The sequence below is a fragment of the Telopea speciosissima genome, chromosome 8 (genome assembly GCF_018873765.1).
Source record: "Telopea speciosissima isolate NSW1024214 ecotype Mountain lineage chromosome 8, Tspe_v1, whole genome shotgun sequence".
Classification (NCBI taxonomy): domain Eukaryota; kingdom Viridiplantae; phylum Streptophyta; class Magnoliopsida; order Proteales; family Proteaceae; genus Telopea; species Telopea speciosissima.
In genome coordinates, this window is record NC_057923.1 from 13,722,148 (window position 1) to 13,736,794 (window position 14,647).

A 14,647-nucleotide genomic window follows, 5' to 3' on the forward strand; every position below is an offset into this window, starting at 1 on the left:
TTGTCACTCCTCAAAATTTTAAGAGTGGCAGTGAATTGGGTCTTAATTAATTGATGAAAGTGCTGAAAGCAAGAAAAAACTTCATTTTTTGTATGCATAAGGTATACCCAAGTGAACCTAGAATAGCAGTCAATGAAAGTGACATACCATCGATAGCCAGTCAGGGAAGCTTTCCTACTATGCCCCCATACATCAGTATGAACAGTATGAAATAAAGAAGAGGATCTCTTATTAGAAATAGGATAAGTTGAACGTGTCTATTTAGCCAAGACACAAGGTTCACAAAAAAAATCTTCCTTATTACAATCCTTAAGTAATGTTGGAAATAAATTTGATAAAGTTCCTAAAGGGGGATGGCTTAGTCTAGAGTACCATTTATGTTTTTCAGAAGAGAAAGATGTCGAAGGTAAAGACTGAGTAGGTGTAGGATCTCCATCAAGCAGGTACAATCCGCCATGCACTTTACCCGATCCAATCGTCTTCCCCGAGTCTAGCTCCTGAAAAACACAGTGAGTTGGAAAAAAGTCACTTTACAATTTAGGGATTTAGTGATACTGCTAATGGAAAGAAGGTTAGTTGTAAATTTGGGAATATGCAACACAGATGGCAGGGTAAGGGAAGGAGAATAACCAATGGATCCTTTCCCTGAGATGGAGGAGAGGGACCCATCAGCAATTTTGATTTTATCCTTACCAGAAGCAGGAGAATATGTATCAAAAAGGCTAAAAGAACCTGTCATGTGATCAGTAGCACCGGAGTCTATGATCCATCGAGTGGATACTACCGATGCACAATGACCAGCAAAAGAAATACCTGTACGGGCAAAGAAGGAACCTGAATTGGCAGCAGACGTAGTAGAGGCAGCGGATGTGTTCAACATACGACGGAGAGCCTGGAGTTCTTCCTGAGAGAAACCGATGTCAGCAGTAGGAGTTGGGGCTACACTTTCAGTGTGATTGGCTTTGCTTTTAGACTTACCACGTCCTCGTCTGGCCTCAAAATCAGCAGGCTTGCCATGTAATTTCCAACACTGAGCCTTCGTGTGATATGGTTTGTGACAATGCTCACATTTTACAGGCTCTTTAGTAGTGGTAGCACCAACACTGTCAAAAGAAGTAACGGGAGTGGAGGCAGCAGTCAATAATGCTGATCGCTCAACTTTGGGAGTAATCATCATGGCAGCCATTCTTGTCTCTTTACTGTGAACATAAGAAAAAGTTTCCTCTAAAGTGGGGAAAGGAATCCGACCAAGGACTTGTACCCGGATAGGATCATAATCATCATTGCGGCCAGCCAGGAAATCATAGACCCGAAACTTATCAACATAGGAATGATAGGCAGTGATGTCAGTAGTAGTAGTAGGTGAAAACCTAGCATAGTGATCCAATTGCTGCCATAAACACTTGAGGGCAGTATAGTATTTAGTGATAGACAGCTCCTGCTGAGTGGTATGTTGGAGTGTCTTCCTGATGTCATACACCTGAGCATCATTACCTGAACGGCCATAAGTTCCCTTGACAGCAGTCCAGATTTGGGTAGCAGTGTCAAGGAGTAGATATTGACTGGAGAGGTCAGTGGTCATAGAATTCGTAATAAAGGACATCACCATAGCATCATTGGCAGCCCATTTAGTACGGGCAGCACCTTCTTGATAGGCTGTGTGGTGGTGCGATGAAGATGGCCGATGAGTCCCCTACCAGCCATAGTCAAGGAGATAGATCTGGCCCAGATGAGGTAATTTGATCCCTCAAGTTTAATAGCTGCAGCATAAGGCAGAGATTCTGTCCGCGGCTGAGAATCAACTCCAGACTTGGCCGTGGTTACATCTGAGTCCCCCATATTGCAGACAAAACAGTATAAGAACTGAAAGATGAGTCCCTTCTGTAGCAACAAGAACCAGCCCTAAATAAAAAATCGATAGTTAGGGTTTTGAGGAAACCCTAGAAGAGAAGTCGATTGAGATTCAGGGGTCTTCAAGTCGTAAAAAAAATTGCAGAATCAGTCTTCAAAGTTGATGCAGATCTGTGCAAAAAAACTGCCCACGCAGAGAGGAGAAATAAACCAGATCGAGAACCAGCAGGTCTTGAATATTTGTTCCAAAAAAAAACCTGGAGAGTGATATGGATATATGCCTCAATGGTAGGAAGAGAAACAGAGACAGCAGCTGTGCAGAAAAACCCGCAGTGTTGGATCCCAAGAAAACCAGCCTGTAATTGTAAGAGAATTTGATCTTCAATAAGGGAGAACTCCCAAAAAATTTTGCACAAGTGTGGGCAGCAGCTATCGATCAAAGAACTTCTTAAATCATCAATTGTTGAGGTGAAAAATTAGGGCAGCATCTACAAATCACCTCATTAGATCTGCCCTAAGTGGAGAAAAAACCAGAAAAAGTGAAGAGAGTTGAGTTGGGGGGGGAAGATGGAGAGCGAGTGATAATGGAAGGAGGGTGGGGGGCTAGGAACCAGGCTAGATCTGAGAGACTAGCTCTGATACCATGTTAAAAGAGAGATGTAGAGAATGCTTGAATGATTAATTTGATCATTCAGGCCCTGTTTATATAAAGAACAGAATTACAACTGAAAATAGAAACTTAACTCAGTCCTAGTCCTACTAGGAATTCCTAATACAACTAGGAATCCCAAACTAGGACTCGGCTGGGGAAAAACAATAAAAGGAAATAAAAAATAAAGAAAAAGAAACATAAATAAAGTGGGACTAACCACCCTAACTCGACTAGGACTAATCCTAGTAAGCTAGGACAGGTAGGACCAATCCTAGTGGAACTAGGACTGCTTACCCCAATCGGGTAAGCAGTAAGCAGCCTATTTCAACATAACCTAACTCTAGACTTATTCCCATCCCAATAAGCCTCAATTGGTGATGTATCTGCTTCAGGTACGAATACAGGATTTACTTTATTAGGTTAATTTGAGTTGTTTATTTCATCAAGTACTTGTGATTTTCTTGGTTGTTAAGGATAGGATTGAGTCTTCCCTTAATAGATTTCCTATTCCTACTTTGGATAGAGTTTTAATTATGTGGGACACCTATTCTAACTAGTTAAGGTAGACTCTTAGTTATAAGGGACATCTATTTATTGTAGAAGGGGTTCAACTAAGAACCACTCTACAGTAGGATCGATGATAGGTTGCAGCAGAACATCAAAATAGCAACAAATCAGAATTAGAAAGTTTAGGAATTCAAACGAAACTGGCCTGCAGAATGCCACCAAACTCAGGTCGAATGGAGATGGTGATGAAGAGATCCTATGCTCCAAAATTCAGCCAATTCTGATGGCTAAAGGCTGAGATATGAGGTGGAATCGAAAATAGAAGGTTAGGGTGTATCATGCAAACCAGCAGCAATCTGGACTCCAAACAGGGATTGAGTGTAGCCGTCCTTGACAGTGTTCAGCCCTCCAAAACTCTGCTGAATCTGAGTTCAAGTTGCAGAGAAGTTGAGGCTTGAAGTTGCTGGAGAAAACAGAGCAGGAAAGCAGAGTCGCAAGGGTGTTCAGACCTTCTTTGGGTTGTATGCAGCATCAACAGTCCAGTCAGTCCTTTAGAGTGTTTGGGTATTGCAACTGGTCTTCTAGAACTCTCCAACAGCAACTTGTTGCCCTTAATAGGAAACAGCACAGGTAGCACTTGATTGTAAGAAAAGGGAGACAATAAAGAAGATAGAAGATAGAGAAAAGGGTCACAGGGTTTCGGCTCTCTCAGCCCTTCATCCTCTCATTAGGATAAGAATTCCTAGCACAAAGCAATATCAATTCAACTTCGTTAAATTGTGGGGTGCCTCTATGGGCAGTTACAAATATATAGACCCAAAGTCTGAGTCAAAAATAGAAACAAATAAAATAGCAGTCTCCTATAAGGCTGAGACTTGCTTTACAATTAATAAACTGAAATAGAAACTCTAATTCCTAAGTTACTAAAAACCAAAATAGAAACTAATTAAGATCTTCAAGTCTTCTAGAAGTCTTCAAGATGCTGCAGCCGATTCTAATATCTTGTGGTCCCCACCTTTATATCAATTCCATCGGCCTAGCTGAGAACTTAAAAGAACTTAAAAAGAATTGACAAAACTGCCCCCATGCATAGGCAAAGTTGAATCTTCTAATAAAGCCTTCATGTAATCGGGTCTTGGGCCCCACAGAATCTCCTAGTAATATTCCCACCAAGGCAAATATGGGGCTGTGAGTCTGTGACACTGTTCACGTGAACAGTGTTTTGGTCTTTTCTTCTTCATGTTTTGACCTTCATCACTATTCTTATTATGGATAGAGTTTCCTATTTATTTCTTTCATATGGTAAGTACACTTCGAGTCTCTATATATTGATGTAAAAGCCATAAAACTCCATATGATTTTGTGAGAATAGATTCGGCTTTTGCTGCTTCTATGTTCTGTGGGATTCAGAATGCTCTGTTGTGGTATGCAACAACCCTTTGTGAGATATTAAGGTTGGCTGATGGGATGTTAGCCTAGTTCCAAATGGGATGCTTCGTTCTTCTATTCGTCCATTCTTCTACTGTATCCATCACCAATTCAGATTAGTAATTTCTGGTTTTCTGTTCAGTTATTCTTCATGCGTAGTTGTTGGAAGTTTCTGTTTCTCACTGTTTACATCTCAGTTTTTAAATTGAACTCCAGATTTGGAAATCGTATAGTATTCTAAATACCCCCATGGTTTCAAAATTTTATCTTGTTGCTGTTTTCTTAAGTCCTATTTCAAGTTTGATTTCTAGTTCTACTCTATTTATGATCAGATTTGATTTCTGTTTCAACTTAGTATTCTTATAATATTTTGCTGAAATCTATTGGGGTTTCAATATTCTTTAATTGCTGGTTTCAACCCCATCAGATCTGCCACCGATAGTCACTTCTGAATTTCTATTTTAAAGAATCCTATTCCTAATAGGATACCCTTAGGGTGTGTTTGGTTGCATAAATCCACAGATGGTAATTTCGTGGAATCGTGATTCTCAATTATTAAAAACTGTTTGGTTGTATAATTCCACAGATTTAAGAGAACCACCTGATTCCACTTTTTGTACTAAAGTTGCTTCATTCCTGAGTTCACTTTAAGAGGTGAACTCACATGTGGGCCACTTGATTCCATAGTACATTTAAATATCATAATTCAACTTGGAAGCAACATTTTTAATAAAATGTTTGTAATAATTAATATTTTGTTAAAAAATAAGACACTAATATTTAATTAAAATAAAACACTAATATAATTAAATAACACACTAATAGTTAACGAAATAAAATCTTAAATTTTATTAAATAAAATACCATTTTTTAGTTAAATATTATGCTTATATTTTTTAAATAAAACACTATTAATCAATTAAATAAAAAATTAATATTTAATGATAAAACTAATATTCAATTAAAACTAATATTAATTTTAAAACTAATATATAATAAAACTAATATTTAATTTAAAAAATTAATATTTAATTAAAAAACTAATATTTAATTAACTGACAGACTTAGGGTAACTAAACAGTTTTTCAGATTGATTCAGGATGAATCCAATTGACAGACTAAGGGTAACCAAATAGTTTTTCAGAAAGATTCACGTCACAGAATCATGATAACCAAACAGTTTATTTTCTAGAATAACAAATCCACAGATGGTAACTCTGTGGATAACTATCCAGAATCAATACAGGCTCCAACAGATTTACGCAACCAAACACACCCTTATAACTCCAGATCAGACCATTGGATTAGACTCATTTTTTAAGGAGTTATTCTTGGCAGTTGGCAATACTTTGACCAGAAGTTTAAGCCCATCCGAGTTTTTGATTCTTAGTTATCAAATTTCTTGAAGTCTGGTTTCTAAACCTGTGACTGCGATTCTAGTTTCATTGGAATTCTAAACCTATTACCTTAGGCTTCTAGAAACCCATCAGTATGTCTATCTTTTTTACCTATTAATGGCATCATGGTCCACCTAGATACATAATATGGAATTAATGAATTTGGGAGGTTGAAATGTGAGCTCTCTAATTCTCTTCCTAGTTTCTCTTTTTTCTTTGCTTCCTCTCTATCTTCTGTTCCAAACCATAGATTTCAGACTTAAGAACTGTAATATGCATCACCTCAAAACTGGTCACCTCATCACTGTTTTGCACTTGGTTGCCAACAATGACAACCTATATGCAACAAAAACAATGTACATCAACACAAAACACCCCCCCACACACAAACACGGCTCTGCACATGACATTATCACGTGGCACTGAGGGGTACAAGGCATAGGGATGCCACAACACAAACCCCTTGCACTTACCAGATATTGAACACCTGATCTCTTGGCTCTGATACCATGTTACAACCGCTTAGCCCAAAAGCTTGAGCTGTTAAGGATAGGCAGCTATAATATCTATCAATACACCACAACATAGACGTTGGTTTGTTGTACTACATAATAGTATGATGCCTAAATGTTAATATCTATCATTATCTGAGATGCTAAATATGTTTGATTTTCTTCAGTTGGATTAGTTCCAAATGTTGTTTTTATTGTTTCATTGTTTGAAGAGTTAATTTTTATTCTCTTTCTTTTCTCATGTAGAGCCATCGGCTGCATTAAGACATCATGTTGGACATAAGTTCCATGAGGTGTTTCAACTGAAACAAGGACGTTATGCTGATCTCCCTGCTGCTAAGATATCAGAAATGATGAATTCTAGCAGTTTAGAAGTAAATTCTTGATCTTCTCAGTGGACGTCAATATTAGACAAATTTTAGTTTCCATGTGAAAATAAATCCTAATCGTCTTCATCTCACTCCCCCCCTTGCAGAATGCTCCAACTCAGTCACTTCTGACTGTTGTGAATGGGATTCTAGACGAAAGCATTGAAAGAAAAAACGGAGAAATACCTCACGTATGTTAGCACCTAGTGGATGTCATTCTAATACAAGCTAGAATTGATAATTTTATATTTTGATCCAATTGGATGGTTTTCTTAAGGAGTCCCTTTCTTCCCTTTCCCTCAGCGTGTGGCGTGTCTATTGAGAAAAGTCATACAAGAGATTGAGCGACGTATTTCAACTCAAGCGGAGCACTTAAGAACTGTAATGTGCTTTTAGCAATTAATCTCTTCTGAGAGAACTTTTTGATTGGTATTGATAAATTATCTGTACTTGCATATCTGCAGCAAAATACTCTCTACAAGGCTCGTGAAGATAAGTATCAATCAAGAATTAGAGTACTTGAGACTCTTGCAACTGGGAATAGTGAGGAGACCCAGGTACTTTAAGTGATTACATTCATATCTTTGAATGGAAAAGGTTGTCATCATACTTATTCCCAGACATCTCGTGGTAGCAATGATGTATTCATTCAACTTACTTGAAACTTCACCCTCTTTTTACAGGTTGCTATGAACAAGTTCCAGCAGATAAAGGTCCAGTTCTAGACTTCTAGTATTTGCTCCCTTCTTTTTCTCTGAATGTATTCAGATGTACAGACATATTTATCTGTAATATTTTTGGTTTTTAGGTAATGGAGAAAGATTTCAATTATTTTTCTTTAAGTTTAATTGTTTTTATGTGTTGCAAACTTCCTTGCTTCAAATGAGAGGCAGAAATCTGATAGTTGAGACATCAATTTTCTTGAATTCCTATGTTTGCGCATGACGATAAACTTCTGCCATACAACTATGCTTAGATTGAAATTGGAGATCATTAATGGTCCTAATTCTATTGAAGAAGCCTGAGTGCTTCACTCACATATGAAAAGATGGTCTGTACAGAATGCTTTGTGCTAACTGTTTTCAGGGCATAGGGCTGTCATTATTTGTTATGAAGTAGAGTATATTGTCTTTGAAATAATTAAATTTATTCCACTGAACTTGGTATTATATGCTTAAGTGCGAAATATTATATGGACTGCTTCCAACATTCAGCAAGATATAGAATTATGACCTGCACCTTGGGTGAAATAAGTTCTGATAATTTCTGCATCTAGGAAAAAATTAAAATATAAAATATATAGAAATATAAAGAATATTAAGGTTTAACTTTTTAATTAAAGGCCTAACTGAATTTGTGTTTTTTTCTTTCCTATTCTTTTTGGTGATAAATAATGATCAGTTTGTGTAGCTAAAAAAGTTAGCTAGGATACAAAGCATAAGGTAAAATAATAACAGAAGGTGAAAGCCAAGAACCTACCTATAGGACTACTCGGTAGGGTAGTGTCCTAAGTACAAAGAATCCCTGCCTACCCCCCTCTGTAGCCAACTGCCAGCTGATGATTTGACATTTGTTGGATGCAAAACCTCTCAGGAGGGCCTTGGAGGTACCTTCCCCTTATCAGGATCAATGATTTTTGTACTTCCATTGCAAGCCTTTATACATGATGACAGTATGTTCGATTTGAGCAAAGTGAACCGTTTAGGCAAATCCTCCTGAAATTTGCTCAATCTTATGAAGTGTTAAGACGCACAGGATTTGTGTAGCCTACCCTCAGTAGTTGGGATAAGGCTATGTTTGGTTTAGGTTTTTTACGAATGCAAATGAATGAGTTTGACTCCAATATTGCATTAATATATCATACCATGATATGCTTGAAATATGTGGTTGGTTATTTGCTTGTAGTTGTTACTTTACGCATAGTAGTCATCTTGTATCATTTTAAAAATTTACATTGGTCAATGCAGATGGAGAAGACCAAAATGGAGGAGAAGAAGAAAATTGAGGAGCTGGATATGGTTAAATTGGTGAAAGAGAAGGATCATAGTGATCTTGAAATTTCGACACTTAAGCAAGAACTGGAGTTAGTAAAACAGAAATATGAACAACATTGCCTGCAATTGGAAACACAGGCCAAGGGAACTAAATTTGAGTTAGAGGAGAGATTAAAGGAACTTGAGGGCCTTTTAGAAGATTCTACGAAGAAAGCTGAAGAACTTGAGGCGTTTTCTAAATCGAAAGCTCAGAGTTGGAATGAAAAAGAGCATAGCTACCAGACTTTTATAGATTTCCAGTTTAAATCTTTGAGGGTTTTTTTCTCAATAACTCAGATCTTATCTTTTATTTTTTATTTTAAACTTGTTCCTTTTTATTTTAAATGAATAAATTTGCTGTGTATTCAGGAGTTGAGGGTCACTTCTCAGTCAATCAAGAAAGTGGTGCTAAATACACAAAGAGTTTATTCTGAAGAATTTAGTCGGTTGGGTAAGAATCATTATTCAGAATTCGCTTAGCATATAGGAATTATACTGGCATTTCTAATATGTTATTTTGTGCTTACCTTTCTCAGGGGTAAAGCTTAAAGGGTTAGCTGAGGCGGCAGAAAATTATCATATGGTTCTTGCAGAAAATCGGAAGCTGTATAATGAGGTTCAAGACTTAAAAGGTGCTGATGATTAGCATATCAAAGCTGTACCATTAAATTGTTGATGTTTTTGCTCATCTCCTCATTGTTGGTATTCTTGTATAGGAAATATTAGAGTCTATTGTCGGATAAGGCCATTCCTTCCTGGACAAAATGGGAAACAAACTACCATAGATTTTATTGGTGAGAATGGTGAATTGGTCATTGCAAATCCCCTCAAACAAGGAAAAGACGGCCATCGCCTATTCAAGTTTAACAAGGTCTTTGCTCCAACAGCTACACAAGGTTTTTATCTTTATACCACTAATTTTACTAAATGCTTCATCTTCTTTTCCATTCTACATCTGAAGTTTCATTTTCTTTTCGACTGTATATCTGTCGCATGAAACTTATATTTTTGTGCATATAAATTTATGCTGATGATGAGAAGCTAATAAAAGGTTTCATACAAGATGAACACCATGCTATTATTTGGAAATACGTCAATATAGAGAAAGGTAGAGCCTAATGTTGTGCTCTTGCAACCATCAGGTTGTGGGTTTGAAGCATGGAAACAGCTGCTCTGCCAAGTGGGGGTAAGGCTGCTTACATTTGCCCCTCTCAGACCTTGCAGTTGCAGGAGCCTCGTGCACTGGGACGCTCGTTTTTTTAGACTACTACAATTCTCTGAAGTTGAGAAATAAGAGTTTTGTAGACTTCTATGTTTTGGCACTTTGAAGGCTGGTTTTTTCACCTTTGCATTCACTACTCACTAGTGGAGCAAAATGAGCTGGTTGGGTCAGGTTTAGAATCAAAACAGGCAGAACTCAACAATGCATGTCTAACCCAAGCTCAAATTTAACGGGTTGACTAGGTTTACCTGCTTGGGGTTGTTTCCCTTATTCAGACTTGTAAACATGAAATTACTGGAGTTTGTAAATCTTAAGTGCTGGCATTTGGTTTCCTCATGACAAAAACACCTTACATGACATATACTTACCGTATCCCCACTCCCCAACCCCCCCCCCCCCCCCCAAAAAAAAGAAAAAAAAGAAAAAAAAAGTCTGGTGTGAGGACCAAATAATTTCTTATAAAGCTTATGAGGCAGTTTGACTGCCTAAAATTTACAGTAACACAAAAAATGTATGCGTAGTTGTACATAAAGCTTGGAATTATGCATGACTGTGATATATTTATTCTTCGCAAGTATCACTAGTAAAACATCCAATACACAACCAATAGCTTAGCAAACAACTTGATGCAGTTCCAAGCATATGCAAGCAGAAGAAACAGCCCTAGGAGTAGGGCTGATTGTGGAGCCTTAGTTTTATTTTGCAAGTTTCCATACTTAGTCTAATTTTGTAAACTTAAATTGAACCGGTTCAGACCATTGTTCAATTTAATTGATTTTATCCTATTGGTTGTTAGGTGCTTTATTTCCTATTGGTAGTTAGGGAATCTTTTAAATCTTAGTTTTTAATTTAAGTTGTCCCTCCCCCTCCACGATTTATGTAGAGAGGGTGATTCATATTTGTAATAGGATTTGGGCCTTTGGGCCTTTGGCCATATTATAAATAAATAAATCGTGGGAGGCTCCCCCACAATTCAGACTTTGAAAAAAATAGTTTTCTGCTTGCTGCCATTGTTGCTGCTGCCTAACTCCATCGTGAGTGTGCCTTGTGAGTAATATCAAGGTGAAGGGACTGGTGGATCTCCAGTTGACTCCTTGCGTCTTGTAGACCGGGAGGGTCTTCTTCTCATCTCCTTGCATCTTGTAGATCGGGAGAAGCTGTTTTCTATCTTCAAGGCTGCTGCCATTGAAGATCTGCTATACAAGTAAGTATGTTTTAGCAATCCCCTTCTTCTTCTAATCCTCTGACCTAAGCCAACCGATCCTCAATACCATCCCCTCCTTTAATCCCCATCGATCCATCAAACCCTAGCTTATCTTCATTCTGCCCAGCCCAATTTTACCAACTAAATTCAATCAAATTTCAATCACAATATCCTCTCATCAGTCCTTCCACTTGACCCTAACCCTAGGTCCATTCTCCCATCAAAACCCTAATCCCCCTTAATTCCCATTACAGCCCTAAAACCCTAAAACCCCCATAGCTCAATCCTTCCATCAGTTTCTGCCGAAATTTTGTTTGAACCTTCCCCTCACCATTAGGGAAGCTCGATCTTAACCCCTGCCCAAAACTCTCACTCTAAACCCTAAAAACCACCATCCTCATCTTTCCCAAAACCCAAAACCCAAAACCCGAAACCCTAATTTTCTAAATTTTAAATTCTCACTCAAACTTTAGTAAACCTAGTTCATTAGACTCCTAAAAACCTGCCTATCATTACCATATACGAATTATCCTCATTACCCTAGACTAAACCCTAATTTTGACTCAAGTCCTTAAACCTGTCCAATTGGCCAGCTATTTGGAAGGTCTTGGTTACTTGGCTCCTAGTGGATCCCTCATCTATCTAGGACTACATTACAATTATAAGGATCAGAGGATCTGACTGAATTGCTTTGGATCTTTAACCATGCATTGTATGGATTTTCGAGTTTCCTATTCACCCCATAGTTGTCAAGGCGCCTAGGTGAACCAAGGCGATCGAGGGGGCAAAAAACAAGGCGAGAGAAAGGCGCCTGGACGCCTAGGCGACACCTTGACTGTTAGAGCAAACACCAACCAAAAACACAAAAGAAAACAAAAACAGAGCAAGATTACACAGAGGTTTAACGTGGTTTACACACCAGTATGGTGTGCTACATCCACGGGCGAAGGCGAAGATGATTCACTATGCAAATCGGAGAAAAATTACAATGGAGATCTCTCAAGAACACCCAAAACGGCGTTGTTGCTCTCTCCCAGAAACCCTAAAACGAAAACCCCAAATCTTACTCATCTTTACAATAAAGCTGGTAAAGAACATAAATACTCCTCCATCGGATCCTGGTCGATCCATCGGGTCGGGTCAAGCCCTCCGCTACCATCATAGATCTCAGAAAAAGTTCCATTCGGGTCGCCACCAAAAATGTCGGAGCGGGCCATTCTTCGAAACGGGTCCAAGAATTCAAGACATACATAACATTGACAACTATGATTCACCTTTTGTAATTCAATATTAAACCACAATAAATAGACTTGGCCAACAAGTACTGGAAGGTTGTCAAATCTGGCATCAACTAGAACTACTGCAGGGGGAGGGTACATGGATTGGATCCTTTGGTCTGCTTAAATTTAGGTTGGATTCATGATGCAAACTAGGGTTAAAATTCCCCAAATAGCTTTCCTATGAAACCTTCCACTGATTCAAACAGATTAAGTACTCAAATTCCAGCCAAACCAATAAAATATTACTTGACTTTCAGATATTTTCACCGATTAACATTACCAAACCTTCTGATTAACAATACCAATGATGCAGATCGATTGTTGGATCTGCAAGTGATGGGCTCACCTATAGATTTGAGGAATAAGATTCTAATTTAAAAGCTAGATTTGGATCTGATCTAATGGCTGATATGGCTGGATCTGAATCTAGATCTAAAGGTTAGAAATAATGGAAGGAATATTCAGATCTTATGGTCAGATTTTGATAAGAATAGGGATCATAATAATATATGCAAAATATCAGATTTATTTTATGGATAAAATAAACAGATTTGGGAATCAATGGGAATATCGAAGGAGAGAAAATAGGTGATTGGTTGGTGTTAGGAGCCTGAAAATTCTATCCTAAAAAATAGGATCCAGGAGAGCATGAGAGAAAAAATAGGAAAGGAAGGAATAAGAGAGATGAAAGTGGTTGGTGGATGGACTGATAAGAGGGAAGAGAATTTATTTCCTTGAAAATTGGGTCTGAAACTGAAAAGGGAGAGGCTATCAACTGTAAGGGAAAAAAGAGGAATAGAAGAAGAAAAATTTGGAGATGAAAGGTAGGGAAAAACCATTTCCACGGGGTTGAGTGGAGAGATGATAGAAAAAAATAAAAGAGAAAGAAAAAGGAAGAAAAGAAGTACAAGAAGTACAGACCGTGTGGGTGGGGAAGGAAAGTGAGAAGAAGTAAGGGGGAGAGAGATCCCTTACCAAAATCAATGGTAGAGAGCATGATACGTACATTAAAGGGTTCTGTGAGAGTATCGATACGTATTGGTATGTATCGGCTGATATGGCTCGATACATACTGATACGGTCGATACCAACAGATACACGTTGATATAGACATTAAAGATCCATGTGACTATCCAACTATGATTTTGTTTTTGAGATCAGAGAATGAAGGAGATTTCACAGAAAAATGTAGGTTTCAGAAAAATTTGATCTTTGTGTTTAAATCATGGTTTTTAACCTTATTTTTTTGCTATAAATCGATAGATTTAGGTAAAACTAAGTTAGTTGATGCATCAAACTTTGCAATGATTTGTACTCAAATCAATAAAAGTTTCTTGTCTCGTTGTACGTTGTTCTCCATTTTAGTGTTTATGCATGATACATGTTATATATTGCTTATTCATATTGTTTTTTTCTCCAAAAGTGTATTTCCATGTGTATCTTGATCATTTCCATGCGTATCTGTAGAGTACGATACGATACGTCTCTTAAAATCACATTTCCGATACAATACCCGATTCTGATACTTTAAACCTTGGGAGAGAGAGAGAGAAAGCTTCATCCATCAATGGCAGCAACCAAATCAATTCATTCCATTCCAATCGTTGGAGGGGCTGGGTTGATTACATTCCTTATTTATAGAAACAGAAATAAAATCTCCTAGAATGATTCAACTACTAAGACTTTCCTAACTGGACAGCTAGTTAGGACTCAAAACTTCCTAAACTAACTCAAAGACTTACACCTTAGGATAAGATAGATCCCTACAACATGGGACCCACTAATAAAATAAGAATTTTCATGCACCCCCATAAAACCTCACTTTTGGGCCTTATATTTCAGCCCATTACAATAATAAATACCAAAAACTAAAGCCCAACCAAAATCTATCCTAAAGTTTGGCCCAACTTTAAACCAAGCCTTAAACCTGGTCTGTATTAACCAAACCCTTACCATCACTCAAAAGTTTGTGTAACATCTGATAGCAGCTGAATCGTAGAAGTTTTCAGGTTTGAAAAAGTAGCAGGCACTTTTAAACGAGCAATTAGCAAGCCAAAAGGTATGCAGAAAACTAATAAAGAGATTCCCAAAGTTCACTGTACCTGAATTCAAGCAGGCTGCACAACCAGTCTATTTTTAATGCCAATATAGACCCAATCTCATGTGGTTCCCTAAAGTTATACCTAGGCACTA

The 14,647-nt window shown here is 37.7% G+C and overlaps 1 protein-coding gene and 1 long non-coding RNA gene across 3 annotated transcripts in view; one reads left to right on the forward strand and one right to left on the reverse strand.

Moving 5' to 3' along the window:
* The window catches only part of LOC122671524 (kinesin-like protein KIN-14J), a 48,309-nt gene that overhangs the window by 13,947 nt on the left and 19,715 nt on the right, over positions 1-14,647 (forward strand). For both annotated transcript variants that reach the window (XM_043868791.1, XM_043868792.1), the window contains exons 8-16: positions 6,594-6,721; positions 6,823-6,906; positions 7,019-7,096; positions 7,180-7,272; positions 7,399-7,428; positions 8,683-9,024; positions 9,118-9,199; positions 9,285-9,380; positions 9,465-9,644. In XM_043868791.1, coding sequence (XP_043724726.1) covers positions 6,594-6,721; positions 6,823-6,906; positions 7,019-7,096; positions 7,180-7,272; positions 7,399-7,428; positions 8,683-9,024; positions 9,118-9,199; positions 9,285-9,380; positions 9,465-9,644 — 1,113 coding nt within the window. The remainder of the gene's footprint in view (positions 1-6,593; positions 6,722-6,822; positions 6,907-7,018; positions 7,097-7,179; positions 7,273-7,398; positions 7,429-8,682; positions 9,025-9,117; positions 9,200-9,284; positions 9,381-9,464; positions 9,645-14,647) is intronic.
* On the reverse strand, positions 2,933-4,310 carry LOC122671525. Its single transcript, XR_006334359.1, has 2 exons — positions 4,269-4,310; positions 2,933-3,090 (listed from the first exon to the last, which is right to left on the reverse strand). It is a non-coding gene; the product is annotated as an uncharacterized LOC122671525 (long non-coding RNA).